Genomic DNA, 15731 nt, shown 5'->3' on the forward strand with positions numbered 1-15731 from the left:
GGTAGAACTCAAAACAGCCATCAGCCTTGTGTGATCGAGCACACAAATGCCCATGTGCAATAGGCACTGTGGAGTAAAATATCAGAGCGGTTAATGGCTGAACTGAACTAATACACGAACAATTGCTGTGAAGTGTGCCAACCAGCTGAGATATGTAAATAGAACTAAAACATACAGAGCGCAGCACCCAATTGTTTGTCCGAAGTCATCATCATCATAGGCTTGTGTGTCTAAATCAAGAGACAATTCTTTTACACCTTACGAGGTCAGCTGTAGGTTTTGCAGCGCCTAGAATGACTTAGTAGGCCAATCCTTGAGTGGCAATCCTTGCCAGAGCAATTGCAAGTGAATGCGGTGGCAGCTCCAGAGGTATTTATTGCTTTTTCTTTACATTGCTCCCTCAGTCTGCCAAGCAGTGTGTATTTTCTCCTCGCCTCTCCTGAGGCCTGTTTTCTCCCAGTCATTTGGGTTGGGTTTTGCAGCTCTTCATGTCCCATTTACAGACATCTTTGAAGCGCAGGACTGGGCGACCAGTGGCCCGTGTGCCTGATGCCAGCTTGCCGTACAAGACATCCGTGGGTATTCTGCCATCCTGTATGCGACGAACGTGTCCAAGCCATCTCAGGCGCCTATGACCGAGTAGAGAGTGCATGCTGGGAATATTGGCCAAGTTGAGGACTGAGGCGTTGGGAATGCGAACTTGCCATCTGATACCAAGGATGCGCCTGAGACATCGGAGGTGGAATGTGTTTAGTCGATGTTCTTGATGGGCGGATGTTGCTCAGAACTCAGACCCATAGAGGAGGGTGCTAAGGACACAGGCCCGGTACACCTTTGGTGTTGAGCGTTAGGGATTTGTTCTCCCACACTCTTTTGGTCAACCTGAACATAGATGTAGACATCTTCCCAATGCGCTTGTCAATCTCTGTGACAAGGAACAATGGCAGGTGATGGTGGAACCCAAGTAGGTGAAGTCCTGAACGGCTTCCAGGGTGTAGCTGCCAATGTTTATGGAAGGGGTGTCTCTGACATCCTGGCCCATGACATTGGTCTTTTTCAGACTGATTGTCAGGCCAAAGTTGTTGCAGGCATTGGCAAGGTGGTTGATGAGTGTCTGCAGACCTTGGTCTGTGTGAGCTGTCAGCGCAGCATCATCAGCGAATAGGAGTTCTCTGATGAGGCCTTTGCGTACTTTGGTTTTGGATCGGAAACGGCCAAGGTTGAAGAGTTTGCCATCAGATCTTGTATGGAGAAAGACTCCCTCTTCTGCTGTCCCAAAGGCATGTGTGAGCATAAGTGAGAAAAAGATGGCAAATACTTTTGGGGCAAGCACGCAACCCTGCTTTACACCGCTGAGTATGAGTAATTCCTCTGAGGTGGTGCCGCTGCACTGTATTGTTCCTTTCATATTATCATAGAAAGAGGAGATGACTGCCAGCAGCTTCGGTGGGCAGCCGATCACTTTGAGGAGTTTGAAGAGGCCTTCCCTACTGATGAGGTCAAAGGCTTTTGTAAGATCAATGAATGCCAAGTAGAGGGGTATTCTCTGTTCTCGACATTTCTCCTGTAGCTGACGCAAGGAGTAGAGCATGTCAATTGTGGACCTTCAAGCCACACTGAGCTTCAGGATACGTCCTCTCAGCTAGTATCTGTAACCTGCTGAGGACCACACGGGCAAAGGTTTTCCCCACGATGCTCAGCAGGGAGATGCCGTGGTAGTTATTGCAGTCCCCACGGTCACCCTTCTTTTTATATAGGGTGATGATGTTGGAGTCTCTCATGTCTTGCGGCACTGCTCCTTCTTCTCAGCACTGGCAGATACGTTCATTGAGTTTTGTGAGGATGGCGGGTTTCGCACATTTCAGTACCTCAGGTGTGATGCCGTTCTGTCCCGGGGACTTGCCACTGGCTAGTGAGTTGATGGCGTTGTCAAGTTCATTCAAGGTTGGAACATTGTCCAGTTCGTGTATCGTTGGTAGGGGCTTTACAGCAGCAAGGGCAACTTCTGACACACCTTGGTCTCGTGAGTAGAGCTCTGAGTAGTGTTCTACCCACCTGGCCATTTGCTTTTGTTTATCAGGGATGATGGCCCCTGTGCTGGATTTCAGGGGGGCAGTCCTCCTGATGGTTGGACTAAAGACTGTCTTGATTCCTTCATACATGGCACGGATATTACCAGTGTCAGAGGCGAGTTGGATCCTACTGCCGAGGTTCAGCCAGGAGTTGTTGGCGCAGCGGCTGGCGGCTGTTTGAGCTGCACTGCGGGCAGCTTTCAGAGCCCTTAATGATCCTGTACTTGGAACTTGCTTGTACTTCAGGAGCGCAATGCGCTTGGCTTGGATGGGTTCCAATATAGCCAGGTGTTCCTTAAACCAGTCTGTGTTCTGCCTTGTCTGCTTGCCGAAGGTATTGATGGCTGCATTGAAGATGGCGTCTCTGATATACGCCCACTTTGTCTCAACGCTTCCATTTGGTGTGTCGTGTAGGGACTGCTCAAGGCTGTGTTGGAATGATTGAGTGAGTTGTGGGAGGGAGGTCTTGGCAGAGTTGATGAGTAGGTAGCGCTTTTGTTTGAGCTGGTGTATCTTTTTGGGGCGTGGTCTGATATTGCTGGATACCAGCGAGTGTACGGTGTCACAGACTGCATTGCGGTAGCTGTGTGTGATGAGAACTAAGTTGAGGAGGGCTCGTCGGGTGATGACGAGGTCCAGTTGGTGCCAATTAAGAGACCTTGGATGTCTCCATGATACTTTATTGCATGATTTTGTGAGAAAAAATGAGTTTGTGATACAGAAATTGTGGTATGAGCAAAGCTCCAGTAGTCTTTGGCCACTGGCATTCATCTTTCCGATGCCATGATAGCCAAGGCATGTGGGTCACGCGTCGTGGTCAGCCCCAACCCTTGCATTGAAGTCTCCCAACAGAAACATGTGCTCAGAGCTGGGGATTTTGTGAATAATATTGTGAAGATCTTCATAGAACTGGTCATGAATCTCTGGAGGTGAGTAGAGTGTTGGGGCGTAGACACTCAAAAGGCCTTCAATAGGATCAGGAATGATCTGTAATCTCTCATCCTGCAGGGTGGGGTGGCCAGTTAAGACCTTGGACACCATGGCTGCATCCACGGATGGCATAAATGCAAAGGTGTGCAAATCGTCAACTTGGAAGGCTTGGCCTATTTTCTCTTGGTCTGAAGACGAACGACACCAGAAAAGAAAGTGAGGAGTGCTTATAGGGCTTGTCTCTAGAATAGAGGCTCATCCTCCAGGGACTCCTCCAACGACTCCAGCTTGAGACTGCAGCAAACCCTCTTGAGAAGCAAGTACAGAATGTCTCGGGGGAGTTCTCAGTGTCTGGCACATTCCTCCCCTGTAGAGTCTTCCAAACCCTAGGCTTCTTATCAGGCCCTATGGTATAAAGTTCTGTTTCCAGCCGTTATCTACCTCCAGTCTGGCCTCTTTATGTGTTGTGAAGACAGGACATTCCCCAAAACATAATCTATTATGTTTACATTTTAAGAGTGTTATTTACGAATATACTGAGCTTGTTATTTATAAATGTGTTAAAGTGATTATCGGTCAATGGTATTCAAGTCTTAAAATGCAACCATATTATGGTACACAATGATAGGGTTATGATGCAAACCAATTTCCACACACCACATTTTTCTCACCAACACAATAGATTTTTACTTGGATTTTGCAAGACCATACCTAGAAGATGTAGCATTGTTGGTTGTTTCAATGACAGTACCATCTTCACCACCCTTACGGGCCGCAGATTGCACCATAGGTGGCCTGCAACAGCATTCGCCAATAGCATATAAAAAGCAAGCCTCAAAAGGTATAGAGTACAGACCCTTTGAAAGTTGATGTCAAACAATTGTACGATTGAGACGAGGGCACAGCATCAGACATAATTATAATGAGCAAATGAGACTTCATTATAATGAGCAAATGTGGGTAGTATTTAGGTAGATAGGCTCAAATGGATAAATATACTACTTAATATCATGTTATGCCTTTGTGAACATTTGAATGGTATGATGGTCACAAAGTGATTTCTCCTGAAATGGCAGAACTTTTTAATCAACACTATCAATCATTTCAACTTTAGAAAAAGTCAGATATTAATATTTTTCAAGAAAGCCCATATTAATAACCTCAAATTTCACGTGTTTTGCACAAAATTTGGTAACTTAATCATGGAAAAGATATCAAAGCTCAAAACTACAGCAGTCCTCCAGTAATGTGGTGATATTGGGGGATCACAACACAGATCCTGTAATCAACGGCACACCCTGGAGGTTCAGAATCGGAATGTTTATTTATCCTGGAGGAATACAATGAGCTATGAAGCTCTGTTTCACCGATGTTCAGTAGGGGCAGGTCAGCAAGTTACATCAACAATACAAAAAAGATAAGTGCAAGATGGAGAAAAATGTAAGCAAGTCGTTTAAAATGCAAAAAAATAAAGTATATAAGTACAAATTGCCAATTTTTCAACACCAAATGCCAGTGTCAAAGTTGTCAAAAGTGGTAAGTTAGATTTATAATCCGGAGAAATATGTTCATGGAGATGCGGTGTGCTGCGGATTGTGAGGAATTAGCTGCGTGATGCCATTAATTCATTAAATATTTGCGGATTTGAGGACAGGCACGGTACGTGACTAGCGGCTAAATTAATCTGTGATAAATTCGTGGACTACACAATTATGGTAAAAAATGATGCCTTCTGATTCATAATGGTTTACGTTTAGATATTATTGTACATGTAAATTGCATCTCACAATTTCTGAAGAACCAGACAAGCTGGAAGGCAACCAGGTGGTGAGCTGGCACCAAAAAACGGCCGAAGACTCTTTAGATCTTAAAATGTTTTCAGTCAATGAATGCGTTTATACATGTGGGAGGAAATAAAATCAGCTGGAGAAAATCCACACATGTAAGGGTGCAACAATGTATCCTATATAGGAGAGATTATATTAGCACTTTACTGTACCACCTTCTGACAAGCCAGGGTATGTTACCTCGATGCTCACAGGAAGGGAATTTTGCAACATTTGTGCAATCAACCAACCCTTGTCTCCAGTGCTGGATTATAGGCATGCACCACCACCAGTTATTCGTACTTATATATTCATTAAGAACACATTTTTATATATCTATTTTTATTTATCCTGAGTGTAAGCCGGTGTGTAGATGACTAGCACATAAAATTGCAAACTGTGGGGTTTGAGAAAAATATGCAAAAATGGGTTTTGTTCCACATCTTTGTCAATGGATGGGTGCCATTCCGATTGGTCCAGACCTTCTTTGATGTGTATGTACTGAATCTAGCTGCTATAAGAAACTTATGTAGAAAGGATGGCCTGGTGATTCGATTTGGAGCCTCACATGTGCTCCTAAGTTTTGCATACATGGCCAGGTATATTGTTTGGCTATTTGCAGTTTAAACATGGGTACAGTAATGTGAGACATAAATGTATTTCTACACAGATCTTTCAAGTAAAACATAATGCCTTTAGACTTTTTTATGGATTCGGTGTGATTTTTATTTTGTGGTATGGTTATGCGGGCAGTTGGTTGTGGGTAATTTTACCTGCATATGCTTTCTTACAAAATTACACTGGTGACCGCATGGTTGGGATTAATTTATTACAGTAAAGCCTATATTTACGTTGCTATTTATATTGTTTCACTCCAAACATCGCCAACGAAATAGGGAACGTAATTTGATTTAAAATGCATAATTCACTTTTTTTTACATTTCAAACAACGCAGTTGTTTGGGCAGCGTACGTGATGACTTGGTACAGTGCCCCCACACGGGCACCCAAGCATTACTAGCCTCTCTATACAGGACTAGCCCCTACAATCTCCGCCATCTCTGGTGAGTGCTTTGTATACCCTTACATCACTTATTTAAACGTGTTATAACATCAATTTGGGTATCTTTTGTTATCTTTTTTCCTACTTATTTCATATTTTTTCTGCAAATTGACAAAAAAATTACCCCCAGGAATGTACCCAAAATGTATATGTCAATAGTAAAATAGATTTCGATTTACATTGTCGTGACGAATGTCCCATTTTCCAGGGACGCATTCCCAAAGTAAACAGAGGACTTGCCATATACGTTCCAATGCATTATTTATATTGCGTCATCTTTTCGATTCATTGTGCCAAGCAGATTACAATGCTAATGCGATGCTTTCAAACAAGGTTTAAAATAGTTAATTGATTAATATAATGAGAATAACATTTATAGCAAGTCTAAGGTTGAACAACAAACTTTGAAATACTCGCCTCGATTCATCTTCTATGAACTCTTCCATTTGTATTTCTGGTTCTGAAAAAAAAAAAGCATTACATAACATTATAAACATTACGTAATAAAAGTGTACGCAGGTACTGAATAATGTCTTCTTTAACAAACATATTTGAGAACATACACAGATTGAAGGCATTTTTTGCTGTCCAGTAATTGGGCTTGGCCTGGAAGGGATTTTGGCCTGTGCGCAAGCATAACATTGAATTTGCATCCACTGGGGGGAATGCTTCCGAGGGGATGGTCATCGCAAAAATGGAGCAATAAAATCCACTCCCTTGCTGGTGCGAGGTGGATGTTTGCATTGTAGGCCCATTGGAGATGGCGCAGGCTTTGGGATGACTTCATCTAGTCGTGGGCTGGTTATGGCTGATGGCGATGTATTAAAAACATTATATATTACAGAAACATTCCTTTCACAGTCAGTGTATATTATTAAGGATTTGCGTCTGCACATTTGTGTTCGAGACCACAGTGCATAAAGGGATCACAGGGGTGATGTTATACCTGACAATGAATCTGATGACCTCTGCATGTGTCGTAAACAAGTATTTTTTTTGTGAAACAGCGAAAAAGACAATAGAAGGTAAGAGAGTGAAAGAAAAGTCTGCCATGTCTAGCTAAGCTATTCAAGTTCTCCAAATTCTGGGTCCCATGATAATCTCTGCTGGCCCTGGTGCTGCTTTTTTTTTTTACTTCAGGTAAACAGAAAATATTTAATAATTTGAAGGCATAATTTAAGACTATACACAAATTTAGCTCGTGTTTTTGACGATACATAAAATTTACCACGAGATTAGGTGAAAAAATTGTGACCCTGGTGGTGGACGACCCTGGGGAAATGTGGGGGCAATGGAGAGGGACAGGGTGAATGGAGAAGAGGCTGAGTCACAGTGAGGAAGGGATGGAGCTCACAAGTGAGGGGGCTGGGCCAAGGGAAGAAGAGGTGGATGCACAATGCTTATCCTCATTATCTGGATGTGTCCATAGGACGAGCTGTCACAACATTCACATTAGCATTGTAGTCATGCATAATCAAATGAGCTCAATGTGAGCAGAAACCAGAGGTCTATGGTCTTGACACATCTAGAATGAGTGGTACGCCACCTGCTGGCTAAAACACACTACTGCATATGCTTATGAAACCTTTGAATGTGGAGTCAACCTCTTTTACAAAATGTAATAGGAGAGTGATGACTGTCTGAGAAATGCCTATGGTGAGAGATGTCAGGCGAGTGTCTAGTGAGAGTCGGGTGTCGAGCAAGTGGTGTATAATAAATGTCTGGAGTGTGGTGTATGAGTGAGTGGTGTATGAGTGGTGTGCGGTGTGCGGTGAATATCAGGTACAAGTGGTGAGTACCCGGTAAAAGTGCCTTGTAATTGGTGAGTGGGTTACAGTCTGATGAGAGGTGTGAGTCAGGTGAGTGCCAGGTGAGGGGTGTCTGGTGAATGTCTGCTCTCGTTGAGTTATGAGTATTGTGTGAGTGATGTCGGGTAAGTTGAGTGTCTTGATTTTTTTTCAGGCATCAGTTGAGTAGGTAACTGTTGAGTGTGGGTAGCGTCTGATGAATGTACTTGGTTATAGGTGACTGGTATATCTGTTGAGTGATTGTCAAGTCAATGTAGATTGCCGAGTGTCTGGTGGACATGGCTTTCGCACGATGCAATTCTTTAATGACATCTAACAATGCTGCTTTTTTAGAGTACGTGATGCAAGATACACTATTTGTTAGATGTAGAGGGTTTATTTACGATGGAATGTTTACTCATGCCAAGCTGTTTATGCTAGTAAAAAAAGCTTCATTTGTAAACTTTCTTAACACTTTCCAGTTTTCTGAGGGTGCAATCTCCAACCATCAAGTTTTTCTGCCCTTTATATGATTTGAATGGCCAGTGCCCAAAACAATCAGCCTATTATACATTTTCCTGTTATGATGCAGTGTTAATGAAGAATATGGTGAGATTTTTATTTTGATAAAATGTACATTGCCAGAACTGTATGACCAAGTATAAGCTTATATAAAGCTATCGCTTATCGTCTATATTTCTCAACGACTTACTTTTCAGGCTGAAGTGGGGCTGTTCCTCATTGTCAATGGGTGTTGAAGTGATTATCTGTGCTGGTTCTAGGGAAGTCTTCTCATGCTCATTCCCCTTTATTTGCTCTCTCGTCTTCTCTTCCCTTACACACCGGTTCTCCTCTTGCTGGATTCCTTGCATTTCTGGAAAGGTCACGTCCTCTTGGTTACCCTGTATCTGCGGGGTTAAAGGGCTTTCAGGTACCCCGCCCTGGCTGGTGAGGTCCCCTCGCGCACCCTGGCTCCGCTGAGAGGAAGGGCTAGGCTGGGCTCCCTCCTGTGAAAGGTTTCTCTTGCTGTCATCTCCGGCCACTACGTCGCTTGCTGCGGAGGGGGCCCGCGGAGGCTCTGAACCACCTGCGGCAAAAAATAAATTATCATCGTTAGTCTTTTCTGGGAGATATATTTGGCCCAATTCTTGCCTTGGAGAAAGGTAATTTGATTTAAATAAGTGTATGTTATTCTTCATCTCCTTGGTGTGTGCAGACATTTTTTTTTTTAAAGGGAGCTAAATGTTATCAAATAGGTAATTTGGTTGGTTATATGCAAATTAATTAGTCATCAATAATTTTAGTGCTTGTGTTAAAAGTGATATATAATCGGGGAATGGTTATTTAATTATTTTGTTTGCTAGAAAAACTAGATAAGTTTCATGGCTCATTATAATATATAACTTATACAATTCATCATTGTCACCGGAATCAAGGTTTGTTTTACATGGTATCCTGCCTTACCAAGCATAGGCACTGCCCTCAATCTTTAATTGCCATGTCTATCCTGTTTCATTATTTTTAACATCTTTGCTGGACAGTAAATGTCAACCAGTAATTTGATTCCTTGGTATGCTAGCCTCAACAGTGTCTTCGGTATGCAGAAATTACAACTTGTGTTCGTCAAATCTGTGTTGAAATATCGCTCTACAATTGCCCATACAAGCCTAAAAGATAGTATTTTTGCTTATCTTTCTCAATGTACAACTATTAGGCACATCGGTTACCCAACACCAGTCAATGTTAGTGATCATATCACACGTTATTAGAAGCAGTAACCCACCAATGGGTGTGCTGTGTCGGGGAGCAAGTCGCATCTGCCGGATAAGAGGTGGGGTGATGTTGGCCTGCAGCCGGATAACTTCACCCTCTTTTGGCAAAGTAAAGTGGAACTGCACTTCTGTACACAATAAAACAAAACTTGTGAAGAAGCACATGCAATAGTGATCATGCAGAAATTATAATTAAACAAAAAAGCTGACATGTATGACAAAACTATTCATGTTGAAAGTAGAGACACGAAACTTAAAAAAAATATATTAATAATTTAGCAAAACAGGTTTTTCCAAAAAAAAATTATTCAGAATTAATGAGCCTGATTCTTAAATTAAAGAAACGCCCCACTGAAAGGTCACACAATTTCCTTTCACACTTGTTCCCTTCATTTCTCAGAAACTATGAATTTATAACTTGGGAGAAGTCTCATTACAGACAAATCAGCAGTCCCATCTGAGAGGAGGAAACAGAATATGTGTTAGCATTACAGCGTTGTCATTGCTGAGAATTCCATGTGTAGGGATGATTTTGAAATTGGCAATTAAGCCACTTCCCTTTTGGCACCTTTGTAAATTGCATTCATATAGAGAAGATGAAAACATCAAGACAGCGTCTACTTTTGTTTCATCCAATTGTACACCCATGTGGGTCACGTCAGCAATACTCATTGAATCCACCAGCCCTTGTTCCAAAATTAAGTTAGGCCCCAGGTCCCATAATTTAGACGACATACAAGTCAGTGGCTGTGGGTGGCTATGAAGTTGCATGCATATGCATTTCACAATGTGTTCTGGAGAATGTAAGTAACCAAAGAGATACGCAGAATATACATAATCATGTCTCTCCACATAAGGAATGAAGTAGAAAAACCGACAAGAAATTTTGATAACTACAATATTTAACCCCAATTTAGAAAGCCTCCACAACACCTCGTCATCTGCCTATTTAGTTCATCGTTTGGGCCCCAAACTGCTTTGTTTTCCAGATGTGTCCCTCCAACAATTATTTTATAGAAAATCGCTTGTATGTGACTGTTTTCCTCATACATCTTAAATACACCTTTGTAGCCTTATTTGTTATGCTCTTCAATTATTTCTAGAATTAATGTTCATTTTATGTTGACTATGCTATGAAGAAATAAAGAGACGACTATTTTTTTTCCTAATTTGTTTATAACCTCATTCTCCAATCCAACTGTGGGAAATATAGCTCTTAATATTGCTCTAAAAACCCTCTTTATTGTTGCTTATACAGTTGTGGACAAGATTGTGCCAGTAACCAAATGAAAATGTTAAGCAATGTAAAAAAAATAAAGAGGCAATGAAAGTGCTAATATGGGTATATTTATATTTCCCCTTTTTTTAATTGATTAGATTGCAATGTATTATTTTCAGTTATTAAACGCCTGTTCTATGCATGTGCATACCCACATCCACACACAAAACTGAAATGCACACCTGTATGTCTGTGAATGTATTCGCATACCATTAGATGATGAACAGGATAGGTTAGTCTTATTGGTCTCTTCTACTACTGAGTTATCAGCATCATCTTCAGACGAGGACAGCTTGGCTGTCCCTGCTGCTTGTTGTTGTGATGTTTCATGTTCCAGGACATTTCTTACTTCAGCCTCCACAGCTCTACCCTGAAAGCCACCTTCATATTCTTCCAACCTTGGTTTGTTTTGTGATATCTGCATCTCTTCTGCATCCTTGTTCACAGCTTTACTTTGTGAGCAGACATCTTGATCAGACCCTTTAGGCTGTGCTGTTATAGGTTCGCTTTGGAAATGCTGACTTTCTGCAGCGTGCTTTTCAAGCACTACGGCTTCTTCTGTATTTTGGGTTTCGTTGTCAATTATCTTCAAACTACATTTTTCAGACGTTCCGCTTTCATTTAAAATCAGTGACCTTGTTAGGGGATCGACTGGTGCCGTGGAGTTCCCATTTTGGATGCTTTTGCCTGACAAGTTGCCGACACTGTTGTCCACGATGACTGATGAATCGGTTATTTGTGATTCAGCTTGGGATTCTGAAAGTGACAGGTGGAGAGCCACATCAGCTCCTGTGTCATCTTCACAATCCCCTGATGAACCATCTACCTCCACCTCCAGTGGGCTACGAGGCTCTTGATTTTTGACAGTAGCCTCATCAATAACTTCTAGACATTTAAATTTTGGTTGTGATGACAAACTTGTGTTGGTATCGATAACTTTTTCAACTTGCATGGCTTCAACTGCTTCTGAACTTTTTGTAAGCTCCGTTTGTGAATTTTTATTTTGTTCAGGTTGATCCATTTTTACATTACTAGGTTCTAAAGAAACACAATCACTATGGCTAGGCTCTAATGCAGGAATAATGGCAATTACCTTTGTTTCTTTATCAATACCATGTTTTCCTAAAGCATCTTCGCTCTTATTTGGGGGACAACTAATTTGAGGCTCATTAACCTTAGATTCCATCACCTGTAACGGAGAATCAGTATTCTTTTCCAGTAATGATGAATTATTCCCAGCGAAATCCAGAGCCTCCTCCATTTCCTCATCAATCTGTGTTTCTTCATTTGGTTCACTGTCCTGATCCTCGGAAGTGTCCTCTTTTGCAGTTGAGCATAAATGCAAATTAACAGATGGCCCAGATTCAATTTGTATTTCCTTCGTGTCACTGGCCAATTTGGATGGATCACCTCGCCCATGCTTTAGAGCCATTTCAGATTTATTCAGAGGGTTGGTTGTTGCTTCTGGTTGGTTGTTTTTATCTTCAACTACATCGGACTGGCTGACGTGTTTGGTGTCTGTGTCCAGCTTGTCTGATGGTATTTGGCTGGTTTGCAAATTTTGAGACTCCTGCATAGATATAAACTGCTGCAGGGATGCTAGGTGGTCCGACTCCGTGTGTTCTTCACTGAAAAGCTGCAAGTGGAAAGACGCGTCTCCTCCTTCACTGGTATTCAGATTGCCATCCGATACACTTCGCACTGTAGTTATTGGCTCCGTTTTCAATGGTGTGTCCACAGGCTTTGGAACATTGGAGGCTGGGGGATTGATACCATCTGCAGGTGTTGGGATAAAAATGTCCTGGAAAGTGAATTCGTGAGAATTAACGTCAAGGTACGATTACAAGACTTTAGCAATAAAAATATATGATTAGAAAAAACTAAGATCTGCTTGTTCTTCAAGACCACTATACTAAATCTTTCAGGTCATTTACCTCGATATTAAAATTAAAACTGTGGGGAAAGACATGGATTGGCACCTCTACCTTAGCCGTACAAGCATCCTCACGGGAAAAGACAATGATTCCCAGTGTAGCCTTAACAGACTGTTGGAGCAAGTGCTGTTAGCGATCACCTATGAAGGCCGGCACAGCACATGAGGGGGTGGGTGGTCAGCACCACGCCCGGCCGCCTTTGTCTCCCCAGTGGCGATGTTTCCACATTGCACAAGGTACTCATTTGAGTACGAGTCGACCTCGTGGAGGCCCAGGACCAATTCAGATAATCACCACTGGTGTTGGGTGTGAGCGGGAATGGAACTCGGGTCGCCAGTTCGTAGCGCAACACGTTAATGATAGCACTACCACTTTCCACTCGCGCACAAACACATACATACACACCTGCCTTGGATCATCATGATCATCATCAGTAAGTACAGTATTTAATGAGTATTTGTACTATTTATTGTCTAGAAATGTTTGTCTCGGATTTTTACATGTATAAATAATTTCGAATATTAAGTTTGTTTGTTTTTTTGGCATACAGTTTCGTACTTATTTTAGTTGTAATGTGTCAATTTTTTGTCGCCTTGTACCTAACCCTATCATTTCGGGAAGGCTTAAGTATTGAATACCGCGGTGTTGGCTTTCGTGGCACTTTCCAAGAAAGTAACCCCCGGCATATTCAAGGGTCTCCTGTACACACTACTTTTCACGCATATTTATTAATCAGAATAAAAAACGGGCCTCATAAGCTTACGGGAGTAATGCATTTGGCAAGTCAATTTCGGACACGTAACTTTTTACAACAAACGTTTCACACCCATCTTTTTCCTTCAAATTCCAACCTGTTAATTCAGGTGGTCAATATGACACACCAATAGAAAAATCATGCAATGTGGAATGTCTCGATAATAACCAATGTGCCATGACTTCATGACGTTTGCAGGAAGAGAAGTTCACGTGTACAGGAAATTGAATATCAGAACCAACAATTGAAATTAAACAACATTATGGAGGGAGGCAATACCGTGACCCTCACCAGGACAAGCGGATTAAGAAACGAACGAACTTTCTAATTCGGGTCAGTGGACATGATTATTTTGAATTGTAGGGTTTTGTCCTGAACATGTTTTCCACAGTTTCAAGCAAAAAGTTACATCTAATTGCTGTGGTTTTCACACCTGATGATGATTGCTTGTGTTGCAATCGAAACGTCGTGATAATTGTATTGTTTTATATATATTTTTTTTTTTCGATTCTACGTGACTTTACCGAAAGAACCAAGAATATGAATCCCTGCAGTCACGAAAGCTTTAAATCAAAAATGTTACATTCTAGTCAAAAGTTTTTCAACTAACCGGTAAGCTGATACAATGATTGGCACAATATATGCTTGCACATTTGAGAATTTCATTTGTTTGACCATGATGAGCAGTGGATGGTCATACAACATAATTTTGGCCAAATCATCATGTTGCCTAAACAAAAAAAACATTACGTATCATATTGGCTGTGAAGCCTACATGTATTATATATCAACTATACAAAATCAATTGTATTCTGACAGAATATGGGATATCATTGCTAACTTAATGTAGAGTTGGTTGCATGTTGTACGAAGGCTTTTTTAAATAAAAATGTTAGAATAAATTTGGCCAAACCAAAATTTTATGAATTACAGTTCGTTATGATGCAATCACATAATACAACTGCTATAATAAAAGTTCCAACATATATAAACGCAATGTTATACTCACATGAGAGAACTCGGGTTCTGATGGAGGAATACAGATGGCAACTGGAGAGGATGGTTTCTCCTGAATATGAGCCGCCTGGGCTACATTATGCGACTGATGTATCTTTGTATTCTCTTGCTCTTGTGTCTCCTCTTGGTGTGTTTTCACCTCCTGGGATTTGTGGTGTTCTTGTGCCTCTTGGGTGATTGGGTGTGTCTGTGGCTGCTGAGAAGCCTGTTTGGTCTGTGATTTCAGGTGTGTTAGTTCCTCTTCAGGAGACTCAGTGTGCAGTGGCTGAGCCTGTTCATCTTGTGGTGCCTCTTGTAATTCTTGCGATAATTGTACATCTTGAGAAACCTTTAACATTTCTGCATCCTGTGTAACCTGCTGAGGCTGTGGCATGTTATGTGTCTGTGGCTCTTGGGTATTTTTTTGTGTCTGCAATTGTTGTGTATAATGTTGAGTGTCTGCCTCGTGGGTAGCATGTGATGTCTGCCGAGCCTGTGTCACATGTTGTGTCTGCACTTCTCTCTGCATTTGTGCCTCCTCAGGATTCTTGAGTACCCCTTGAGCAGGTTGAGATGCTGGCTTGGGTGACAACGGAACAGAAGGCTTGATCTCATTGTCTGCCTGTGCAGCAGTGGCTTGTACATGAGGTATGCCTGTAAAACAATGGCAAACTTCTGTTAATATTAATCGCACAAGTAGCTTCAAATATGGAAAAAGCTCTATAATACAGAATTGTCAATGATACCGTGAAGGAATATTGAATTAATTATCTTTGCAAGGAACGGGGTTAAGGATATGGGTTTGGAGAGAAAAAATGCCCTTGAATCATCCAGGGACCTCAGAGCTTTGTAATGGGGTTGCAACATCCACTGGTTACTCTGTGTCATGGCAAGCTTGCGTTATAATGGAGTTAACCCGCTTCTGGTGTGACAAGGGGAGCAGGAGACCATGGCACAGATCAGCTTTGGCTGTAAAGTGCATCAGGGAGTGCCGGGCGCACTGGTTGCCGTGCAAGTGCTGGAGGAGGAGGCTGCAAAGTGGCTCTGTGGCTATGTGGGCTGACGTCCACTCAAATAGCATTTATTTATTTATCTCTATATTGTTAATGTATCTGGTGTTTTGACTGGGAAGTCGCGTGAAATAGAATTCGCGATGTTTTTTTTATGTTGCCCCATCAGATGAGGAGAGGGCATTTGACCACTCTCCAAATGATTTATGCAGACACTATTAGACCAAGACATGCAAGCAACACCACCAAGATGAATGCACACATCAGTACCATCATGTATACTTTGGATGATGTGCTCACTGTTGCTAG

At 41.8% G+C, this 15731-nt stretch overlaps 1 protein-coding gene across 5 annotated transcripts in view; it reads right to left on the reverse strand.

The window, feature by feature from the left end:
* Positions 1 to 15731, reverse strand: part of TP53BP1 (tumor protein p53 binding protein 1) — a 61058-nt gene that overhangs the window by 28506 nt on the left and 16821 nt on the right. For 3 of the 5 annotated variants that reach the window (XM_078884041.1, XM_078884040.1, XM_078884039.1), the window contains 6 exons: positions 14426 to 15066; positions 10939 to 12529; positions 9461 to 9577; positions 8390 to 8764; positions 6308 to 6350; positions 3714 to 3797 (listed from right to left, as the gene is read on the reverse strand). In XM_078884041.1, the coding sequence (XP_078740167.1) occupies positions 3714 to 3797; positions 6308 to 6350; positions 8390 to 8764; positions 9461 to 9577; positions 10939 to 12529; positions 14426 to 15066 (2851 nt within the window). The remainder of the gene's footprint in view (positions 1 to 3713; positions 3798 to 6307; positions 6351 to 8389; positions 8765 to 9460; positions 9578 to 10938; positions 12530 to 14425; positions 15067 to 15731) is intronic. The other 2 variants (XM_078884043.1, XM_078884042.1) reach the window with 2 other exon arrangements.

The sequence above is a fragment of the Lampetra fluviatilis genome, chromosome 3, assembly GCF_964198595.1.
Source record: "Lampetra fluviatilis chromosome 3, kcLamFluv1.1, whole genome shotgun sequence".
Classification (NCBI taxonomy): Eukaryota; Metazoa; Chordata; class Hyperoartia; order Petromyzontiformes; family Petromyzontidae; genus Lampetra; species Lampetra fluviatilis.